The sequence below is a fragment of the Dromaius novaehollandiae genome, chromosome 17, assembly GCF_036370855.1.
Source record: "Dromaius novaehollandiae isolate bDroNov1 chromosome 17, bDroNov1.hap1, whole genome shotgun sequence".
In the NCBI taxonomy this organism is placed as follows: domain Eukaryota; kingdom Metazoa; phylum Chordata; class Aves; order Casuariiformes; family Dromaiidae; genus Dromaius; species Dromaius novaehollandiae.
This window is the reverse complement of record NC_088114.1, coordinates 383172-401732: the sequence shown is the minus strand read 5'-3', so window position 1 is coordinate 401732 and position 18561 is coordinate 383172. Positions and strand designations below refer to the sequence as shown.

The window sequence follows — 18561 nt, the reverse complement described above, 5'->3', positions numbered from 1 at the left end:
CCTCTAATCCACCGTGCACCAGAGAGCATGGTTCCTTCTTGTCAGCCTCCATGCAGGTACTGGGAGGCTGCTGTGGGGTCCCCCCTGAAGCCTGCTCTTCTCCAGGCTGAACAAGCCCTGTTCCCTCAGTGTGTTCTTACAGGGCAAGCGCTCCAGCCCTCTGAGCATCTTGGTGGCTTTCTGCTGAACGTGCTCTGGTTGATCAGCATCTTTCACATACTAGGAGTCCCAAAACTGGATGCAGTATTCTAAATGCAATCTTCCTTAGTTGTAACCAGTAATGTTCTTCTTTTATCTTTCAGGTGCTGGATCTCATCCCTTGGAGAGAAGCCAGATCAGTGACTAGATCTGTCCAGACTGCCACAGGTGGAGAAGCGGAGCTTATCAGAGACTCCACATTCTCTTGGACTTCAAAATCTTTTAAGCTTTGACAAACACAAAAGTGGTAATGTGGAGAAGTCCCTCCCCCACTTTCTGTTCCTCTGCATCCACATCAGCCTGATTGTCTCCTTTCTCCCTCTTGCCTGAAACCTTCAGGCCTCCATTGGTGTGCAAAGCCCATGTGGGGCATGGTGTAGAGCATCTCTGAGCTCTAGTGCCGTATCTATATTAATGACAAAGTGTTATTTATATTTTCTTTTTAGAAGTGACCATGTTAGCTCTTGCTGAGAGGTAACATGGTGTATTAAATAAGCCAGGCTATGTGTAGATGCTGTTATCTCCTACTTAAAGGAGTCCAGCCTTTGATAAGCTCAGGGCTACACCTGCCTTAGAAACCAGATAGCACCTTGAAGTAAAGTAGTCCAGAGGGATACAGCTGCTGAACAGATGCTCAGATACTGACTATTCCTAGTAGCAAATCCTAGTAGCCAGCAAATTATATGAGAGATTTGGAGGGAGATGAAGCATTGGACTGTATCCTTCCTTCCCTGCCTCTACCAACCTCCTTTCATGCTGCTCTGATGATTTGGCTAGGAAGGGTCTCCTGCCATTATGATTAGTTTTAACAGAGTGGGGGTAGGGAAACTGGTAGCTCAGAATGTTCTCATTCCCACTTCCTGCTAAAGCATGGACCTCTCTGTACCTTCTGACTGGTGAAGAATGCTGGGGACCACTCAAGTGGATATTAGAAGGAAATGCTTAGAAAGGGTAATAGCTTTGTACGTAATGAATCTTGCCTTCCATAGGCAACTTTTCAGGCACTCATAGCCCTTGTTATCGTTATTCCCTGGTGAGAAATGCTGGCATATGCAGGAAAATGGAGCTCGCAGGGGGCCTATAGCTTACCTGGCTCTTTTTTGAAATAGGTCAGGTGGTAGACTGCACACATGCCTAATGAAACTAGTGCTTTTCACCTGTTGTGCATGTGGGAAAGTGAGGACTTGCTTTAGTCATTGTTTCCTTCTTTGCTGTGGTTGATGTAGCTTCCATAGATCGATCTGTTTTAAAGGTTTCTTGGGCCCAGCCAGTTGCGCTTCATTTGTGACTTGCGTACAGAGTGCTTTCTGTATCCCGTTAGTCTGGGCACATACTTCTTTTCTTGTTCTTGTACTAGTGGGGACGTTTGTTATCATGGGATAATGTACGTCGTCACTTCTGATAGCAATTGTTTCCTGTGGAAACAGCGGCTTCTGAGTAAGAGGCTACCATAGCATGGTTTAAATTGCCTGTCATGCTGCATGTGCCTGAGGACACAGTGTCATCCTGTCTGGTGTATTCACAGCAGGAATTCTCCTAAAGGGAAACTAATTAGTTAATACCCACAGTGTCAGTCTTATGAAAAGATTTTTCCAAAAAATTTTCCAAGAAAGTTCAGTACACTTTGAAGATATTTAAAAGATATTAAGAAGAGATGTATACTTCCCATTACATCTTCTACAAAAACAAAGTCCTTGATAGCACTGGACTAATTGTGAGACCCAGTTATCTTGTTTGCTTTATAGTCCCAAATGAAATACTTCAAAAGAATTAAACACCTAAGAAATAACAACAAAAAAAAGCTGTTTCCTTTTACTTTCAGTACTCAATAGCTAAGAGAAATATAAAACTATTCAAAGGAACCCACATTAGAACTTTCTAAATTAATTACCACCTCAGCTATTCTGAGAATTAATGCAAGATAATACCTGGGTATAAAATTAAAAGAAAAATTACAATAAACACATTTTCTGTGTATAAACCTAAAGAAAAGCTATTCATTCACTTAATGACTATAGTAAGTGGTATGTTTTGGGAGAATAAACCCTAAAGTGTGCGTCCTTTTTTAAATTTTTTAATTTTTTTATTATTTTTTTTTTTAGTCTTGCATTACTCCTCCCTCTCCTCAAAAGAAATGCATTGTAGAAGCTATGGTATATTACCTTGGTTATCCTATTTGGTATATTGTGAGGCACTGTCTAAGGCCACTAAGATGCATTGTGCTCTATAACTACACAGCATGTTGTGGTAAAATGCAGTTATAGAAAAGCTATTTGAATGTTCTGGCTTATGATGTTCCTGGACATGCTGGTCTCATTCACATGTCATGGAAATCTCTGCCAGTACAGTAATCTCTACAGGCCTTACTATAAAGATACCCTACACTTGGTTTCTATGTTTGGTTTTATATTCAGTGTTTAGTTAATTCTCTGCTACCTATATGTCCATACAGACTTATAGGCCAGCTGGCCTTGATAGATGTTTTTATAACAAAATGCCTTTCTACTACTTATATGAACAGTTGTCATTGTGTTTGGTTCATGAGGCACTATTTAAAATGTTCTTAATTAAAGTTATCTTATAGCACTTAAAATTGTTTTGTATAAAATTTGCTGTAAAATTTGTAATATGGTCAAAGGGCTCTTTCTCCTTCATTACCATTTTTTAAAATGTTTTAAAAGCTAGAAAACATCTTGTATATATTCTGTATATGTATAGCAGCACATTTCATTTATGGAAATATGTTCTCAGAATATTTATTTACTAATATATTTATCTTAAGCCATGTCCTATGTTGAGAGTGTGTGACATTATTGTAATAATCATTGAAAATCACTAACATGAGGCCCTGTAAATACATGATAATTGCACACAAAGATTTTACAGTACTTGCCGACCAAAAATGATTTAAGAAAAGTTGTAGTTACCTGCAGTTTTGTAAGAAAGTGTACAAATATCTGTATTAAAAAAAAAAAAAGCAAAAACACACAAAAATACAGTTTTATTGCATATACATGTGGAAGTTGTCCTTCTTGTTGGTGGGGAAAGGACACAGATAGCTGTGTTTCTCAACATACAGTCCTAGATGCACTGAAATGAGCTGTTATCAGCAATAATCATTTGTGTTAAAAAAAAAAAAATCTATGCATGTACACACACATACAGATCCTAGCAAAAATGATTGTGATAGAAAGTTTAGAAGCGCTTTTTTTGGAGCCAACCCATAATGTTCTGTCTTAGGACCATTCAATTTTCAGGCAACTGATTCCTTTAAAATTCACTTTTTACGACATCAACAGGCAATGGGATATCAGTCAATAAATATTAAAATACAAAGATCTATACATAATTAAGAAAACCCAACATTAGCTAGCTGTTCCACACTAACCTGTTCCTTACCTATTCATACCTCACTTCGAATATATCAGACTTAGGCAATTTTTGCCCCAGGGAGGCTCTGTCTTTAGAGCAAATGTGCCACATTTGGATACCAAGCAGATTTTTTCTTTTTTTCTTTTTTTTTTAACCTGGTATATTTTGCTTAGGGTAAAGCCATTACTTGAAAATTTTAGCTGCTTTCCTAATAGTCTCCAGTTATTTGAGGCTGCCTGTTGCTTCAGGGTCCGTGTTCTCACCTGGCGGATATTGCTGTTGAGGGGGAGGAAGTTAGATATTTTCATTGCAAGAAAACAAAAATTAAACTGGGAAGGCAAAGAAGATGTGGGGTAGAGAAGGAAAAGAAAAGCGTTGGGAAAGTAGTGCACCAAAGAGTATGCTGTGGAAAAAGTGGAATGAAGAGCTCTGCTAGGCAGAACAGGGAAGGAAAAGCGGTGATGTTGAGACTGAAGTGTGTCAGTCCATAACAAATAGGACAACGCTTGGGTCTTTGTATAGTATGCAAGCCACTTGAAGGGGTCTTTTAAGCCCCTGAGGTTTCACTCCAAGCACAGGATGAGTGGCACATACCTGTTGGCAGGCATCCTCATGTATGTTTGGAACCTGCATGTTGCCTGTAGCAGGGCAGCTGATTTCTGCTTCAATTTCAGCAAAGAATAATTTATTGTCCTTTACTAAAAGTGTTTCAAAACCTGAACCAGCATGATGCAGATGGACGTAACTGGGGGATTCATGTTGAGTAGTCAAGCTAGACCCCAGTCTGGAGGATGAAATCCCTGGTCCCACGGAAGTTAAAATCAGTATTGTGCTACTCTCTCTTTTTGTCAGCAGAGTTCATAATTTGACCAGAGATGTTCATGAAGGCTGGACAACAAAAGAGTGTGTCTTGGAGATATGTGGTAGCTAGTGGACTGCTACCTCTGTGTGAGTGTATAGGTATGTATGTACATATAAATAATATATGTATATATGTTACTGCTTAAATAGCTTGTCTCCACATGTTACTTACTTCCCATCCAGCAATACAGGAAAAAAAATAAATCCCTTGCAGTCTCCTCCTCCAGGTTTTTCCTTCTCCCATACATTTTTACCTGGTAATCCCCTGGATTTTTTTTTCCTCTCTTATCTAAGCCTGTTCAAGTGTACTGCAGTTCAGTCACCTCTCAGAATTCACCCAAGAAATCAGCCTTCCTTCGCTTCAACCACCTCCATCTTTGGGATGTCAGGCTGTTGTGCTAAAGTGTGTCATTTTTGAACAGGACTTTCCTGAATCACTTGGGAATCCACTTGGCATCCTCATCTCAGGTGCTATGGGGAAGCTTGGTCTGTATGAGAAGACAGTCACAGTAATGGAAGAGCAACTGGCAGGAGGGAGTTAACCAGCATTGGCAGGTAATGTATGCTTCCCAGTCATTGTACACTTCCTTTTTTGCTTGGAGAACAGGAATCTTGGCAATTGTTGATGTTTATAGTGAAATGCGTCTTATTTGCAAATAAGACACATTTTGCAAATTGCTCATTGAGTACTCTTTTAAAAATAATAATAACAACAACAACTCATGAAACTTGGGGTATATGTGTTTGGCTGCCATGCCTATGTTGACAGGTCAATTCTGAATCTCTTTCCTCTTCTATCCATCTGCCCCCCACAATTTATTATTGCTGAGTAGTGTTTTGTCTTCTCATGTCTTGCTGTGAAGAAAACCATGAGATTGATCGTGAAGAGGATTGTGCTTTTAGGAACATGACATGCCTTTACCCTTGCTGAGCTACAAAATCAGTGAACACCTACTGTGTCTCCAGGAGAAAGGTGGTTTTGGACTGTTGGCCGAACTATAGTTAGTTTGCCTGAACTTGAGTGCAGTGCTTATTTAAGGGGTGGGTGGTAGGTGGATGGGTTCTATTTCTTTTTTGCTGTGTTTTTTTTAAATGACTTTGTAAGCAGTTGCTGTCAAAAAACTGAGTATTTTGATATTCTGGGGAGTTTCCTTTCATTATTGAGGTTCAATGTTTAAGGAATAACTTGGTGGCAAAATTAAAGTCTTGTGGGCACCATAAACCCACATGGAACCTTCATGTTGTAAAACAAGAAGAGCAGGAGCAGAAGCTTCTTAATGAGATAATATGCTGTGTAATGGTGTTTTTGTATGCTCTTTTTTGCTGCAGCTATATCAGGTGCATCTGTCAAATCCTATTACTGCTGTTAGAAAACATTGGTTGTTACCTAAGTTTTGCACAGTTGCATCTACAGAACTTGGTGCTCAGCATTTAAGAGTTTTCTTTATGCCTACAGGCCCTGTTTAGTAGTGTCAAGGGAGGAGTGCCTTTTAAAAAGACAGCTGTGTTCATACTGTGTGGCGTCAGCCTGGCCCAAGTCTTTGTCTGGGGAGACAACAGAATACCTGAAATGAGATATTTTATCTGGAAGTAGCAGCTCTGTGCTTCTGGGCCTTAAACACTTCATAGAAAAGCGTCTCTTTCAGAATAAAAAAAAAAAAGTTTCCTCCATGGGGAATGAACCTGATGCTTAGGAAACAACAACAAAAAAGCAACAGCTCCCAGAATAGACAGAAGCATAAGAGGAGTCTTATAACCTGAATAGTAAGAAAAGAGAGCAAAGTGATCCCCCCTGTGTAAGAGGAAGCCAATACCTGTTTGCCACTATTGTTTCTAAAAGAAAATGAGAAAAAAGGAATTAGTCCTGACAAATGAAAAGCTGGAGGCAATTTCAGTATCTGACACTGGTATTCAGACATCTACGTAAATGCAGTTGAAGATTTCTGAGTGAAGCATTATTTTGGTCAGAAGGAAGAATTACTGAAAGGACAGATCAATTTCACAAGTGGAAACAGCTTTACCTCTAGCTAGTAAAATGAGTGTTACAGTTGTAGAGAAAACCTTGGAACAGTTGTTACAGCTAGTTCTGATAGATGATGAAGCTGCCTAAACACTAAGCTAAAAAAGCCAAGTAGTTTATAAACTGAACACTTTCAATTAGCCATTACCTTAGAAAATGCTTTTCAGAGCAATTTTTGTATATGTAATGATTCTCAGTGTTTTCAGCTCAAATTTTCTTTCTTAACCTCCACAGAAAATAATCCTGCTGTGATCTGCTGATGAACCTGCAGCAGTTTCTGCCTCCATCATGCAGTATTTTGCTACCCTTTAGTAATGGTAACTGAGCTCCTCCTGCAGAAATTCACAACATTTAATTTTTTGTAATTATTACTTACAGCTATTTGCTGAATGCAGGATGACCGCATATAGACATAGCACGTATTTCAGTGGTGAGTCATTTCAAGTTTGATTTGTTCTGTTTTCTTGTCAGTCTTATTTGGTTCATGCGATATCGTCTGGATTTACAGTAAATTGTCTTGAGACTGAAATTCAGAATGCCAGACTGCATCCCAAAACACAATTGCTCAGTAAAGTTGAGAAAGTATGAGTTGCATTAATTCGGGGGGGCGCTCATAGAAAAATGGCACAATCGGAAGGCAATTATATTTTTCCTTCTCAGAATCTCAAGGTAGCAGAATGATAAGCTTGCTCAAAAATATCTAAATTAATATTCAGATGAAACCATATCATGGGGATATATTGCATGGGAAGAAATACCATTGCTGCAAGTTATTAAGAACTAGTTGATCAAGTATTTGTCAGAAACTATTATTTTTGTAATTGACCTTGTCTTGAGGCAAAGCGGTGTGCTAGAAAATCTGTTGGGAGTCCTTTCCACTGCCTGAGAAGGTTTATTAAGCAGAAGATGAAACTGGAATAGCTAGTCATTCGCGTCCAGTGGCAGCCAAGTGTCTGCTGATGCGTTTCGCCTACAGTCATACAGGATTAAGATTCAGTACAGACATTGTTTCCGGGACTATCAGTAAAAACCTCCCATTTATATTATTGCCAAGGAAGCTTTGGAACACAGTGACTATAATTCTGCAAGACCGTTGGGTTGTCTGGATGAGCAATGTGATAAAGTCCCTTAGCTAGCTACAGAAACTAGCCCTAACTAAGATGTTGTTAATTCTTGATTGAAAAAGGTGATGAAGTGTTTGAAGTTATAAAGGTCTTGAGGGTAATGCATATGCACGTGAATTTGTGGAATCTGACAAGCAGCCTAATACCATGACAAGCTGGAAATGAGAATCGAGGGAAGAATGTGTACCTTGAGCAACTATTTCATCTCTATCTATTCTGCCACAAAACTGTGAGTTTGAGTGTTTAGTGTTCTTCTGTCACCTATATACCAATGAATTATCTTTAAATGTTTCTGTTGACAGTGTAAAGAACGTTTATTTTTCCCAAAATGTAAGCTAACAGCTTTTCTTCCTATGAGATGTTAGCAAGATACAAGCATATAAAATGCTGTATTAAATAGTGCATTTCCTATACATGTATAAATATATATATTACTGTAGATAACATCACACTTATATTTTTAAATAACACCATTTCTGTTCCCCCCCCCAACATTACAATATTAAGACAAAAGTACATACAAAATCATTTAGTCAACAAACTAAACTAGAATTTAGAATTAGGGAGGCCACTTTTCCAGCTGGCTCCTGTCACCTGGGGTCCAAATGTTCTGCAGACTACCGTGACTACCTGCTGCACAAAGTAAGGAGGCAGTTTCGCAACGTGGCTTTGGTGGCAGTGCCAGCTTAAGGGCTCACTGCCCCTGCTTGTGGCTCAGCACACCTCTCCTTCCTGTGGGCTGTTGTCCCCTTAGCTATGGTAGCTCACCTGTCTGTGCCACCACCTAATGAACATCAGAGAACTCATTTGTGTTAAAAGCAACTCAAGGAAGAAAAAGTGATGGCGATTCCTAACCTGGTCAGCTTATCGTACACCTCAAGCCAGCCGTACCAGCACAACAGGGTGAGGAAGAGCCCAGTGCAGGGGCTGCATGTGTGCGTGCGGGGAGGCGGCTCCTCCTGAGCATTGCCTTCTCAGAAGGGTTGCTTTTGAAAGTGTGGCCAATGTCACGTTTGCAGCCTGCCCAGCCTGTTGAGGGAGCTGCTAGGTAGGAGGCCAGAAGGCCGTTTAGTTAAAATTCCAGACAAAATCCTGTGCTGCAGTTATTTTTGATGTGTTGAAGCAAATGCCATAAGCACCAGCATGATCACATCTGCAGAGGTGCGCCCTCCAGCTGTGAGAGCTCGGCTGCCAGTGTCCTGGGAGTGCTAGATGTGCATTGTGCGGGATTGCAGCAGATGTGTATGTCAGGCTTTCCTTTTTCTCTCCTGAACCCTTACAGCAAGGATCACAATGTGCTGTGCTAATGGATACCATATATGTTGGTCGTACGCACTGGGATTGCAAGTGACCACACCACATTTTGAAAAAATCCACTTCAGATCTACATGCTGTTTATGACCTCAAGCCTGTAAGAAAGAAGTGCTATTTAGGGACTCTATCTATGCATTTCTATCTGTTCCTCTATTTCCTGGTATTAGACGTTTAACTGCTCAAGAACATTTGATAAGGCAAGAAAATGAAGTTTCTCTGTGATGTGCTCCTAACTTATCTGTTAAGGACCTAGCTTTACTCTCTGACTCTCTCCTCTTAGGTTAGCTGCTTTGTTCTCCACTGGTGGACCATATTAAGCATGGATAAGAAGCAAATTCCTTTGTTTTTCTACAGATCTGTGAAGAGGAATCTTTTCCTACACAGCGTGATGCGAACCCTGAGTATTAAAATGGGAATTTTAGAATTCTGGTTGATTCTGAAAAAAAGTCCAACCTATTGACATGTAAGAGAGAATCAATATATTTTACAAATCTTCTACCTCTCTTGATTTTTGGAGGTACTGTAATTATCTTTCCCCGTAATCTTTCCAGCAGGTTTGTGCAAGAATGTAATTGCTGGCTTAGAAAAGTCTTGTTCATACTAAGCACTTATTTCAAAATTGTTCAGCTGTCTCTGGCACTCATCTCTGGTACGTAAGTGGAGCTGGATTGAATTCAGTTCAGGTAAAAGACTAGGTCTACAATGGCAACTAAGGCACAATGTTGTATGGTTTAGCTCTTAGATGCCCTGTTGCTCTAGGAACTTGATAGCCCTAAGGTGGGGAGGGAAACAGCAAGCATCTGCACTTTGGTTTTTGGCATCTGTAATGAATAAAAACGCAGTAACAATTTTCTTACTTTTCTTAGTTATCTTTTGCAGATCCATTTAGTAGTTACTCTCCTCTGGTATACTGACCATTGCTTTATGTTTAAATTAGTGTTTATTCCTTTCCTGTTAGCTAGAATTCCTCTACTTTACGGGCCCTCACTGAATCCCCTCTGAGTTAGCTTCAGAAGCTGCTCCCTCAGTAAACTTTTTCAATCCATTTATTTGACTGTGCTGTTTTGTCAGTTTTTTCTAGCTATCGCTGGTCTGGACTTGCTGAGGCTGAAAGACTCACTGCTGATTCCCACTGGTCAGGTCAGGTGTTTGAGCATTGTAGGTGGACAGAGAGTCCACCAAAGAGAAAAAATAGTTAGTGCTGTTCGGTGAGCAAAGAGAAATTATTTCACAGACCAGTCCGCACTGATATTTTAGTTCTGTGACAATTAAGGGCATTATTCTTAAAACCGCAGTCCAGTTTTAGTTGTGCAGACAGGGAGACGCTTTTTCTCCTCACAGATAAGTATCAGGGCAACCGTGTTACCTTGTTCTCTGTGACGAGATCGTCCTGACGGGATCACAGCCTGGCATAGCGAGCTGTCGATAGCAGGCTGCCACCGTATAAACAATTGAGAAAGCTAAGAATACCTTGCTGGTACTAAAGACTTTTTGCTGAGAAGCATGTTTTCCATCTGCTTTTCTTTGAAGTCCCAGCACTGAAGAGGAAATCTGATGTGTTGGCTGCAGGCCTGAGTGTTTTGAAACAGAAAGAAACTATGATTTTGTGGAAATTTCACAGAGGAGCAGCAGCAGCCTGGCAGAGGGACTCTGGCGGAGACCTCCTAATCAATGCCAAAGCTGTTATCTCGTCAGCTGCGATGGGAGTCTGGTACGAAGAGCAGCCTTTGCAGCAAGCCCCTGAGACTGTAGAAGGACACACTGAATTTTGGATTGCAGTATCCCTGACAACAGACTGTTAGTGGGATGCTGCAGGGGTGGTAGTAGCTGTGTGAGAACACAATATTTCATTGGCTACTGTAAATAACAAGAGAAGTAAAGGCTGTTGCCAAATCTATTGCTCAGGGACTAGGAATCCTGCTCAAAAAATACTTTTTACTGGCTTTCTTAATATCATTCTAACATCTTACATTCCCTTTCCTATTCCTGTTTTTCACTGCTAATTGCATCTAGCAGAAGAGTTATTCCAGTTGGTAACATTCTGAATTAAACAGGAGAGTCTAGTGCTTGTTTGGATGTGGAAGACAAAAACATATTATCAAAAGCAGGGTGGGACAGCCTGCAGATCCTGTCTAAAATTATGTTCATCTTTTCTACATACCTTTCAAAAGCTGTGAAGGCAACTCCTGACAGACAGTTCTACCAATCAGCTTAATTACAAACAGGATAAAGAGTAATCTTGATTGCCATCAGCGAGCTTGCTGCGAAATTATACAGTCTTGCTCAGATTAAAGCACAGTTCTCAGTTTGTTTTGGATGAAGTTTAGTGTAATTGTCCTGGAGCCAATTTTTGGGCTCCTGTCTTTTATGTCATACCTGAGAATAATGAAGAATTGTTAAGACTCTGTAACAAAATAGCATAGGCTCACAGGGACAGCAAGCATCCACTGACGCATTTCCAAAGGTTCCAGAAGAAAAGCTATTGTGCAATACTGCTGAGTCTAAAAGCAGCTATGATAGTATTATCACATCCTCTGGATCAAAGAGCATAAGAGGGAACTTTTTTGCTCATTATACTATTGGTAATTCTATTCAAAACTGCCTTCCACCTAAAACAGCAGCTACCTCCCCCCCACCACACACCCACCTTTTCTTTTTCCTTTTGCATCTGATGCATTTATTGATTTTTTTACCAACTTGGCTGTTTCTTGTCCCTTGCAGTTATTTTCCTCTCTTACTGTCTGATTTGAGCTTTGCTCTGATTATTTGCATTACATATTTGTGCCACTCACCAGATGCACAGCCCAACTATTCCACCAATTCCTTGTGTGGTTCAGTGGGCTGGAATGAACGGACAAGGCAGCCCGAGCTAGCTGAGGCTAAATATGCCACTGTATTAAGTCTGGTTTACAAGGTCTGGGAAGTATGTGATGCACTTCAGACATGCTGGTAGGGCCGTAAGAGAAGCAGGTGTGTCTTTTTCTGACATGTTTCTATTTGCTCATCCAGCAAGTTGCAAAGCACTTCAGTTTTCCATCCTTTCTTGATAGCAGCTCACTGTATGTGTACAACTATGCACACTATGGTTCAGGGTCTGGGCAGTTCGAGTGGTCACACAGCTCTCATAGTTCACAGCCTTTCAAGACAGTATGCAACATAAACATGCTCGTGTAAGCATTCAGCAGTGTTTTGGTTTGTGGTATTTAACTCCTTTTCGAAAGACTCCTATTCATGTTGTGGTCTTCTGAGAAACCTACATGCTATTCTGACATTTGTGGGCTATAAACTAGTGATTTTAGCCTTATACTGCCTAGTTGTCTCATGTGGACAGTATTATGCTATGCCGTCATTCAATAATTATTGCAAACCTACAGTGCCCTCTTCTCTGTAAGGACTGTACTCTATAAGGACTGTAAGCTTTAACCTCAGTGTAAGAGTCTGTTATCGTCAGCCTCATTATCTAGAATTTCAGTGGGTTTACATTTTCCTTAAACAATTCTTTGAGAAACCCTACATTCACATCCAGATTGAATGGAGGATTTCAGACTGGAGTAAGATAGTTTCTGAAAGGATCAGAATATGGAAAGGATCAGACTCAGGAATATGAAGAAAATTATCATAACTAGCGAATCTGATGGCTGAGACATACTTGTTTAAAACTTTTCATTGCTCATGCAGACCTTGAGCTGGTGAGCATTACTCCATGGAAACTCACACTTGCAGCTGAAGCTCTGTAGAGCAGTTACCTCCTGACTTTGATTTGCTTGTGTGTGTGTGTGTGTATCTCTGCTTGTAGAAACAGAACAAGTAGAAATAGCAGAACACTGACACCGAGGCTGATATCTTCTCAGAGTCTTTGACTCCCATTTCACTGTGCAGTACCGTTTAGACACACTTACATTAAGGCCAGGTAACCTCTTGTTGCTCTGGTAGCTGAACCGATATCGATACCTACCTCTGTGTGTTCAACCTTGGGACTAAAATGGCCAGATATAACATAGCAATATAGGAAGACAAAAAGTCCTCAGTCTGTAAATACTCATTCAGTTACTTTTGGCAGGTGTGCAGGATTTTTTGAATTTTAAAAATTTTTACATGTATTTTAAGTGCATTGGTTTAAAGGCAGTAATTAACAGCATGACAGATTTGATGAGTACCAGATACTTCAGAATTACTGCAGCAGTTAATTCTGCTGTCACTAGTATACACAAGAGAACAACAGATAGGAAAAGTCATTCAAAGGCCTTTGGAAATGGAGTTTTTGGAAGACAAGTATGAGACTGGGAGGGAAAAAAAAAAGGATTATTCCCAAATCACCTGGATTTTAAGAAGATTAATCTTGAAAAATGAAAGACACTTCAGTTTTCCACTAGTGGGTTGTGATCGTCTTGTTGACTTCGAAGCTTTTTCTTGAAGATGGATATGGAGGTGGAAGGTTCATAAAAAATACTCCAGATCTCAGCAGCAGTAGCAACCTGGTGGGAATCTTCTATTTCAGTGGCAGATCGTATCTGATGGGATCTAGAAAACAAGTGTTATTTCACTAAAAGTATTAAGGTGCTTGGGAAGCTGCTATTATTAGTATGTCTGCATTACTGCTATTATGGTAATGCCTGCTGGTTCTACTAAATCTGTGACACCTTTTTTTCCTACCTGCTGCACAGTTATGAAGGTTTTAGGGGTATTTATAGGTTGTTTTTTAACCACTTGCAAAATCAGGCATACTGTTGCCAGAACAGTTGCTGCCTGGATGGAAGCAGCAAAATTAAGCTAGAAAGTCTGTATTTTCTGTTACCAATTACTATTAATATAAATTCATTTCCTCATATATTTAAGCTACTGGTGGTAAGTAAATACAACATTTAACATTTGTGATGTGTTCATAAGTCTCCCATGATTTCCTTCAATGAGTGTCCACCTAGAGGACACAAGAATAACCTGGTGTAGGTGTAGAAAAGGACTGTAATGAATAATCTTGTTTTAATAGGCTAAAAATATTATGCTGTTAAATGTCATGCCATAATACAGATTTTTTGAGTTCACGGAATCAATTTTGTGATTCCTTTTTGAACCACTTGCAATATTTCTATAAAAGAAAGCAAATATTAAATAGCTTATTGTTTTCTATCAGGTTTGGGGGGTTTTTTGGCAGGTGATCAATCTGGCATGAAGTTTTAATTTTTTTTTAACAAAATATTGACATCATTTGACCTTTTCCCATGAATGCTAAGTGGCTGATTACTTTTTTTCTCTTTGCTATATGACATTATTCAGTATGAGAATCCTTTTTATCCCTTGAAATACAGATCCTGTCAAAACAAGAACAGAGAGATATTCCAGCAGCAAATGCTATCCTAACAGACTGGAAAGTTAAAAATGTGCTTATTTTATATCTTCTTTGAGGGCACATATGTAGCATATAACTTGGTTTTGCATCTGGCCAATGTGACAGTATCAGCAGGCATGAAAAGGAAGTGTACCAGTGCTGGTACAGAGCTGAGATGTCAATTCCTCAGGGACAGTTTTGCTCCATACTCACTTCATGGTAATGTGGAGAAATATCTTTGCCAATATGGCTGTAACACTTAAGATGAGGAGTGCTGTGAGACCGTATATTGTCCACTCTGTTGAAAACAAAAGAGAGAAAGGGAGGTCTCCTAGCACATTAATTTATTTACAGTTTATAAAATAAGAACATTGCAAAAAAGAAACACATAGCCTTCTGACGCTTTATTCAAAACTGTAATTTGAGGATGTCTTAAACCTTTAGCAAATAACTGGCAGAAATTGTGTAAATCTCAGCCAGGACCATTTGTGCCATGCAGTACTACTCACTGTAAAATTCAAAGCTGGGAAAATGTAAAGCAAATATCAAGAAAACTATCTAACTAGGGTTTAAGAAAGGAATTCAAACTCACTCCTAGAAAATTTTAAAAGTAAACTAAATAACATACTTGAACATATGCTGGCAGTAGTAACTCTACATCTGCAAGAAGATGGCCCAGCTTTGTCAGTAATTATGTAAGTAATCACTAAGTATGGTGTATTTTCCTCCCTTTTTAGAGTCTACTGAGACTTGTGATCAGTGTTTGTGTTCTGATACTTCATTGCCTTTCACTGAAGGCTCTTGGGCATTGTACTTTGCATTCCAACTTAGTTCTCTTTTTTGTACCAGCACCTCAAACAAGACTCAGAGAAGAGCTGGAAACAGCGTAATATTTGAACTTTACAATAATGGGGGGAGGGGAGTAGCTGATTTCTAAATTATTAGATCACTTCTGCATTCAGATTTCCACCACCTGGCAATAAGAGGCTAGGGCATGTCAAGATGGGAAAAGGATGGGACTAGAACGTACTCTGACAAACTTAGCTCTCTGAACGGCCTTGCAAGGCCCTTTAATTATTAGCACGTCTGAGTAAAGGCTGTCACCTTCACAAGTCCTGAACCTCGAAGGAGAATAAGAGAGAGTAAATCGCCCCCTCATCCCCCTCAGCCTCTTCTTCAACGCAAAGATTGTTCATGATGATTTAACAGTGTTTTTATACTGCCTAAAATCCAAAGGTGGCATTTCATCTCACGTAGGTATGCCCACGCTAGCTAAACAGTAGGCAGCTTAAGTGTAGCTGTGGTAACTTGGGTTCCAGCCTGGGCCAAGTGCCAGATATCTGCTCAGTGTTCTGGGCATGTTCTGCTACTCGTGCTGAATGTAGGAATACCAGAGGTTATACTGTTACCAGCAAATAATTTTGCTAGTTTGGGTAAATGCAGCTGATGTCCGGTCACACCCTTGGCCTTTGGGTTTGGCACGCAGGACTACAGAACTGTTGGGAAGGTCTATACTGAGACTGAGGTCCAGCTCCAGCAGTACTGAGGAGAAGATACCAGGAATGTTTAAAGATAGGACAAACCAGCAGTGATATTTTTCAAGAGTGTATTTCCAGTCTCCAATTACTTGCAACTCAGTGTCCTGAATGATGTGATCGCCTGATGGTGATTTCTAGATACATTATAGTTCTCAGTGGCATTCTTTCCCCCCAGTTAATTTGCTTCACTGTCATCTAGCCGCCTTTGTATTACTACTGTAGCTTTTCTGGAGGAACTGGACTGCATACAGCATTCAAGCTATTTTAACACCCTGTAAAACTTGCTCTCTTTTCAGAAGCCTTCACCACCTCTACAGTATGTGCTGGTCACTGAAGCGAATAATGCTGGTTATGGTAAAGAGGCTGCTCTGACTTGCCATTTGATTTTACTACCCAAAGTGCCAAAAAAAAAAAAAAAGTAAAAACAACATATTCTGATGCGCTTTCTTTCTCAGACTCATCATCTTGACACTATTTTTAACTGATTTAGTGCGAGAAGTGAGTTTTGGAAAGTCATGACATAATTAGCTATAATTAGAAGAACTGAAAATTCATCTTCAGGCACCTATTCATAAGAGGACCAGTGGATCAGCTAATGTGAGGGAGCAGTAAGAGGGAACAATGACTCTAGATTTTTTTTTTCCTATTTCCACATTCCCTTGTAATATTACCAGGCATGGAGCTGCTAGGATGACTTGGGCTGGTTGTGATGACATAAAGTATCTTTGATGACCGGGCTGCATTGATGCTGAGATTTGCTTGTTCATTTATCTTCTCTGAAAGGGTCTGATTCATTGGAATCTTGTTTTGATGTACATTTTCCTTGACAGCTGCAAACACAACAGTGTGAGTATATTAACAACTTCTTAACAGATTAAATTGGACTATATTTTGTGTTTGTAAACCAGTCATGCTTTTCTCTGGTTTATTTTGAGAAGTCCAATAATCTAATCACATCTGCTGCCAGAAAAATCCTGTACTTCACCAAACTGGGGTTTTCAGAGGATTTTCATGGAAGCTAATTGTTTGTAATACCAGCAGGTGCAGCTGAAGAGCTAAAAAGTTTTCTCCTGATGACTTTCTGGCTGAATGGAACAGACTATTGGGAAGAGCTGAGATGAACCAAAGATGCAGATGGACTACTAGGGCTTTTCTGTTTCAGCTTTCCTATTTTCCAACTTATCCTGACAGGCAGGTATCGAATTGGATTTTGGAAAACGTAAAGTTTGCTTGTTTATAACATAGATGACCAGAGTATTCAAAATTGAGAGAAGTTTTGGCAGCATTTACCCACTGAACAGTGGCAATCAGACAGATGAAAAACCTGTCGACATCTGGTTTAAAATATTTGCTCTTTTTTTCTGTCACATCAGAAATCGCCTGTGTGGATTAAAGGGTTTAACGACACATTGAACGGTAGGAACAGCAAAGTTAGCCTCTTACCTCTGTATCTGATGGCAAAACCCTGGGCTTGATTGATTTGGTCTGAGAAAAAGTACAATATGACAAAATCCAAAGAGATGCTAAAGGAGTGGGGAGGCCGATTACTGCCATTAAAACGAGCTAGAACATGATAGGTGTAGCCATCCAACAATTCCACCATATCTGTAGCATCTTTGATTTCAAAAAGGGCAAAACTGAAGTGGATCTGAGATGCTCCCGGAACTTGTATGGTCCAGTAACAGACTCTGCCGGTACCATATGTGTCAGGAAAATCTGGGGAGTAGATCACAGCTGTAGCAGAAGTGTAATTCCCTCCACAGGCACCAATAAGGGCTGTGAAAACAGGGGAAGGAGAAAAATGAAAAAAAGAGAAACTGGTGCAAGTTATACATGCATTACGCACAACTTGTGCACTCTGTAAATTCTAAGACTCAAACGTGGCTTTAAGGCACAGACTCGCCACCCCAGGAGGACCCGCTGTCTCTCAGACTGATGTTATTTTCCTTCCATGACACTGGGAGCAGAGCTGTTATGCTGTGCTGTGTCTGGGATACACACATTTTGTCTCATCAGTCTGAGAACCAAGTATCCATCTGGAATTCTGCCTCCCTCTTTTGTCTTGAGATGTAACTGGGCCCTTTATCTCACTCAACCCCATCCCCGCAGCCCTTCAGGACTGGCATCAGTAGCTAAATCACTGCTTCACTGGCTTCTGCTCCATCCCTCTCAGGTGAGTAGGCAAGTGGAATAGTAACTGTAGCTCTCGCTGCCACATTATTTAAATTGCTTACCAACTTTACTGGACTAAAGAAAAAAGATTTTATCACAGAATCACAGAATATTTGAGGTTGGAAAGGACCTCCGGAGTTTGTCGGGTCCACCCCTCCCCCTCCCTTGAGCAGGCTGCCCAGGACCGTGTCCAGTCGGGTTTTGAACATCTCCAAGGAAGGAGACTCCACAGCCTCCCTGGGCAACCTCTTCAAGTGGCTGACCATTCTCACCTCAGAAAAGGTTTTTCTTATGTTTAAATGGAATTTCCTGTATTTCAGTTGCCCATATCTTCCTCTTCATTCACTGGATAGCACCAAAAAGAGTCTTTCTACATCTCTATACCCTCCCATCAGGCATTTATGCACACTGCTAAGATCCCCCTTCTCTTCTCAAGGCTAAATCATCCCAGCTTTCTTAGCTTCTCCTTGTATGACAGGTGCTCTAATCCCTTAATTATCCTTGTGGCCATTTACATATGTTTTAAGGATCCTGTGGTCTGATCTTGTTTTGAATATAAAAGATCATATCAGATCACAGCAATAACTGTGAAAGCTTTTCTCCAGACTTCATAACTGGCACTTTTCAAGTTACATA

At 40.1% G+C, this 18561-nt stretch overlaps 2 protein-coding genes across 4 annotated transcripts in view; one reads left to right on the top strand and one right to left on the bottom strand.

Moving 5' to 3' along the window:
* ZNRF3 (zinc and ring finger 3) overlaps positions 1-3211 on the top strand; it is a 104723-nt gene extending 101512 nt beyond the window's left edge. For both annotated transcript variants that reach the window (XM_064521832.1, XM_064521833.1), the window contains one exon: positions 303-3211. In XM_064521832.1, coding sequence (XP_064377902.1) covers positions 303-346 — 44 coding nt within the window. In that variant the 3' untranslated portion in view covers positions 347-3211. The remainder of the gene's footprint in view (positions 1-302) is intronic.
* KREMEN1 (kringle containing transmembrane protein 1) overlaps positions 3183-18561 on the bottom strand; it is a 39169-nt gene continuing 23790 nt past the window's right edge. For both annotated transcript variants that reach the window (XM_064521836.1, XM_064521835.1), the window contains 4 exons: positions 17197-17529; positions 16425-16583; positions 14429-14513; positions 3183-13410 (listed from right to left, as the gene is read on the bottom strand). In XM_064521836.1, the coding sequence (XP_064377906.1) occupies positions 13248-13410; positions 14429-14513; positions 16425-16583; positions 17197-17529 (740 nt within the window). In that variant the 3' untranslated portion in view covers positions 3183-13247. The remainder of the gene's footprint in view (positions 13411-14428; positions 14514-16424; positions 16584-17196; positions 17530-18561) is intronic.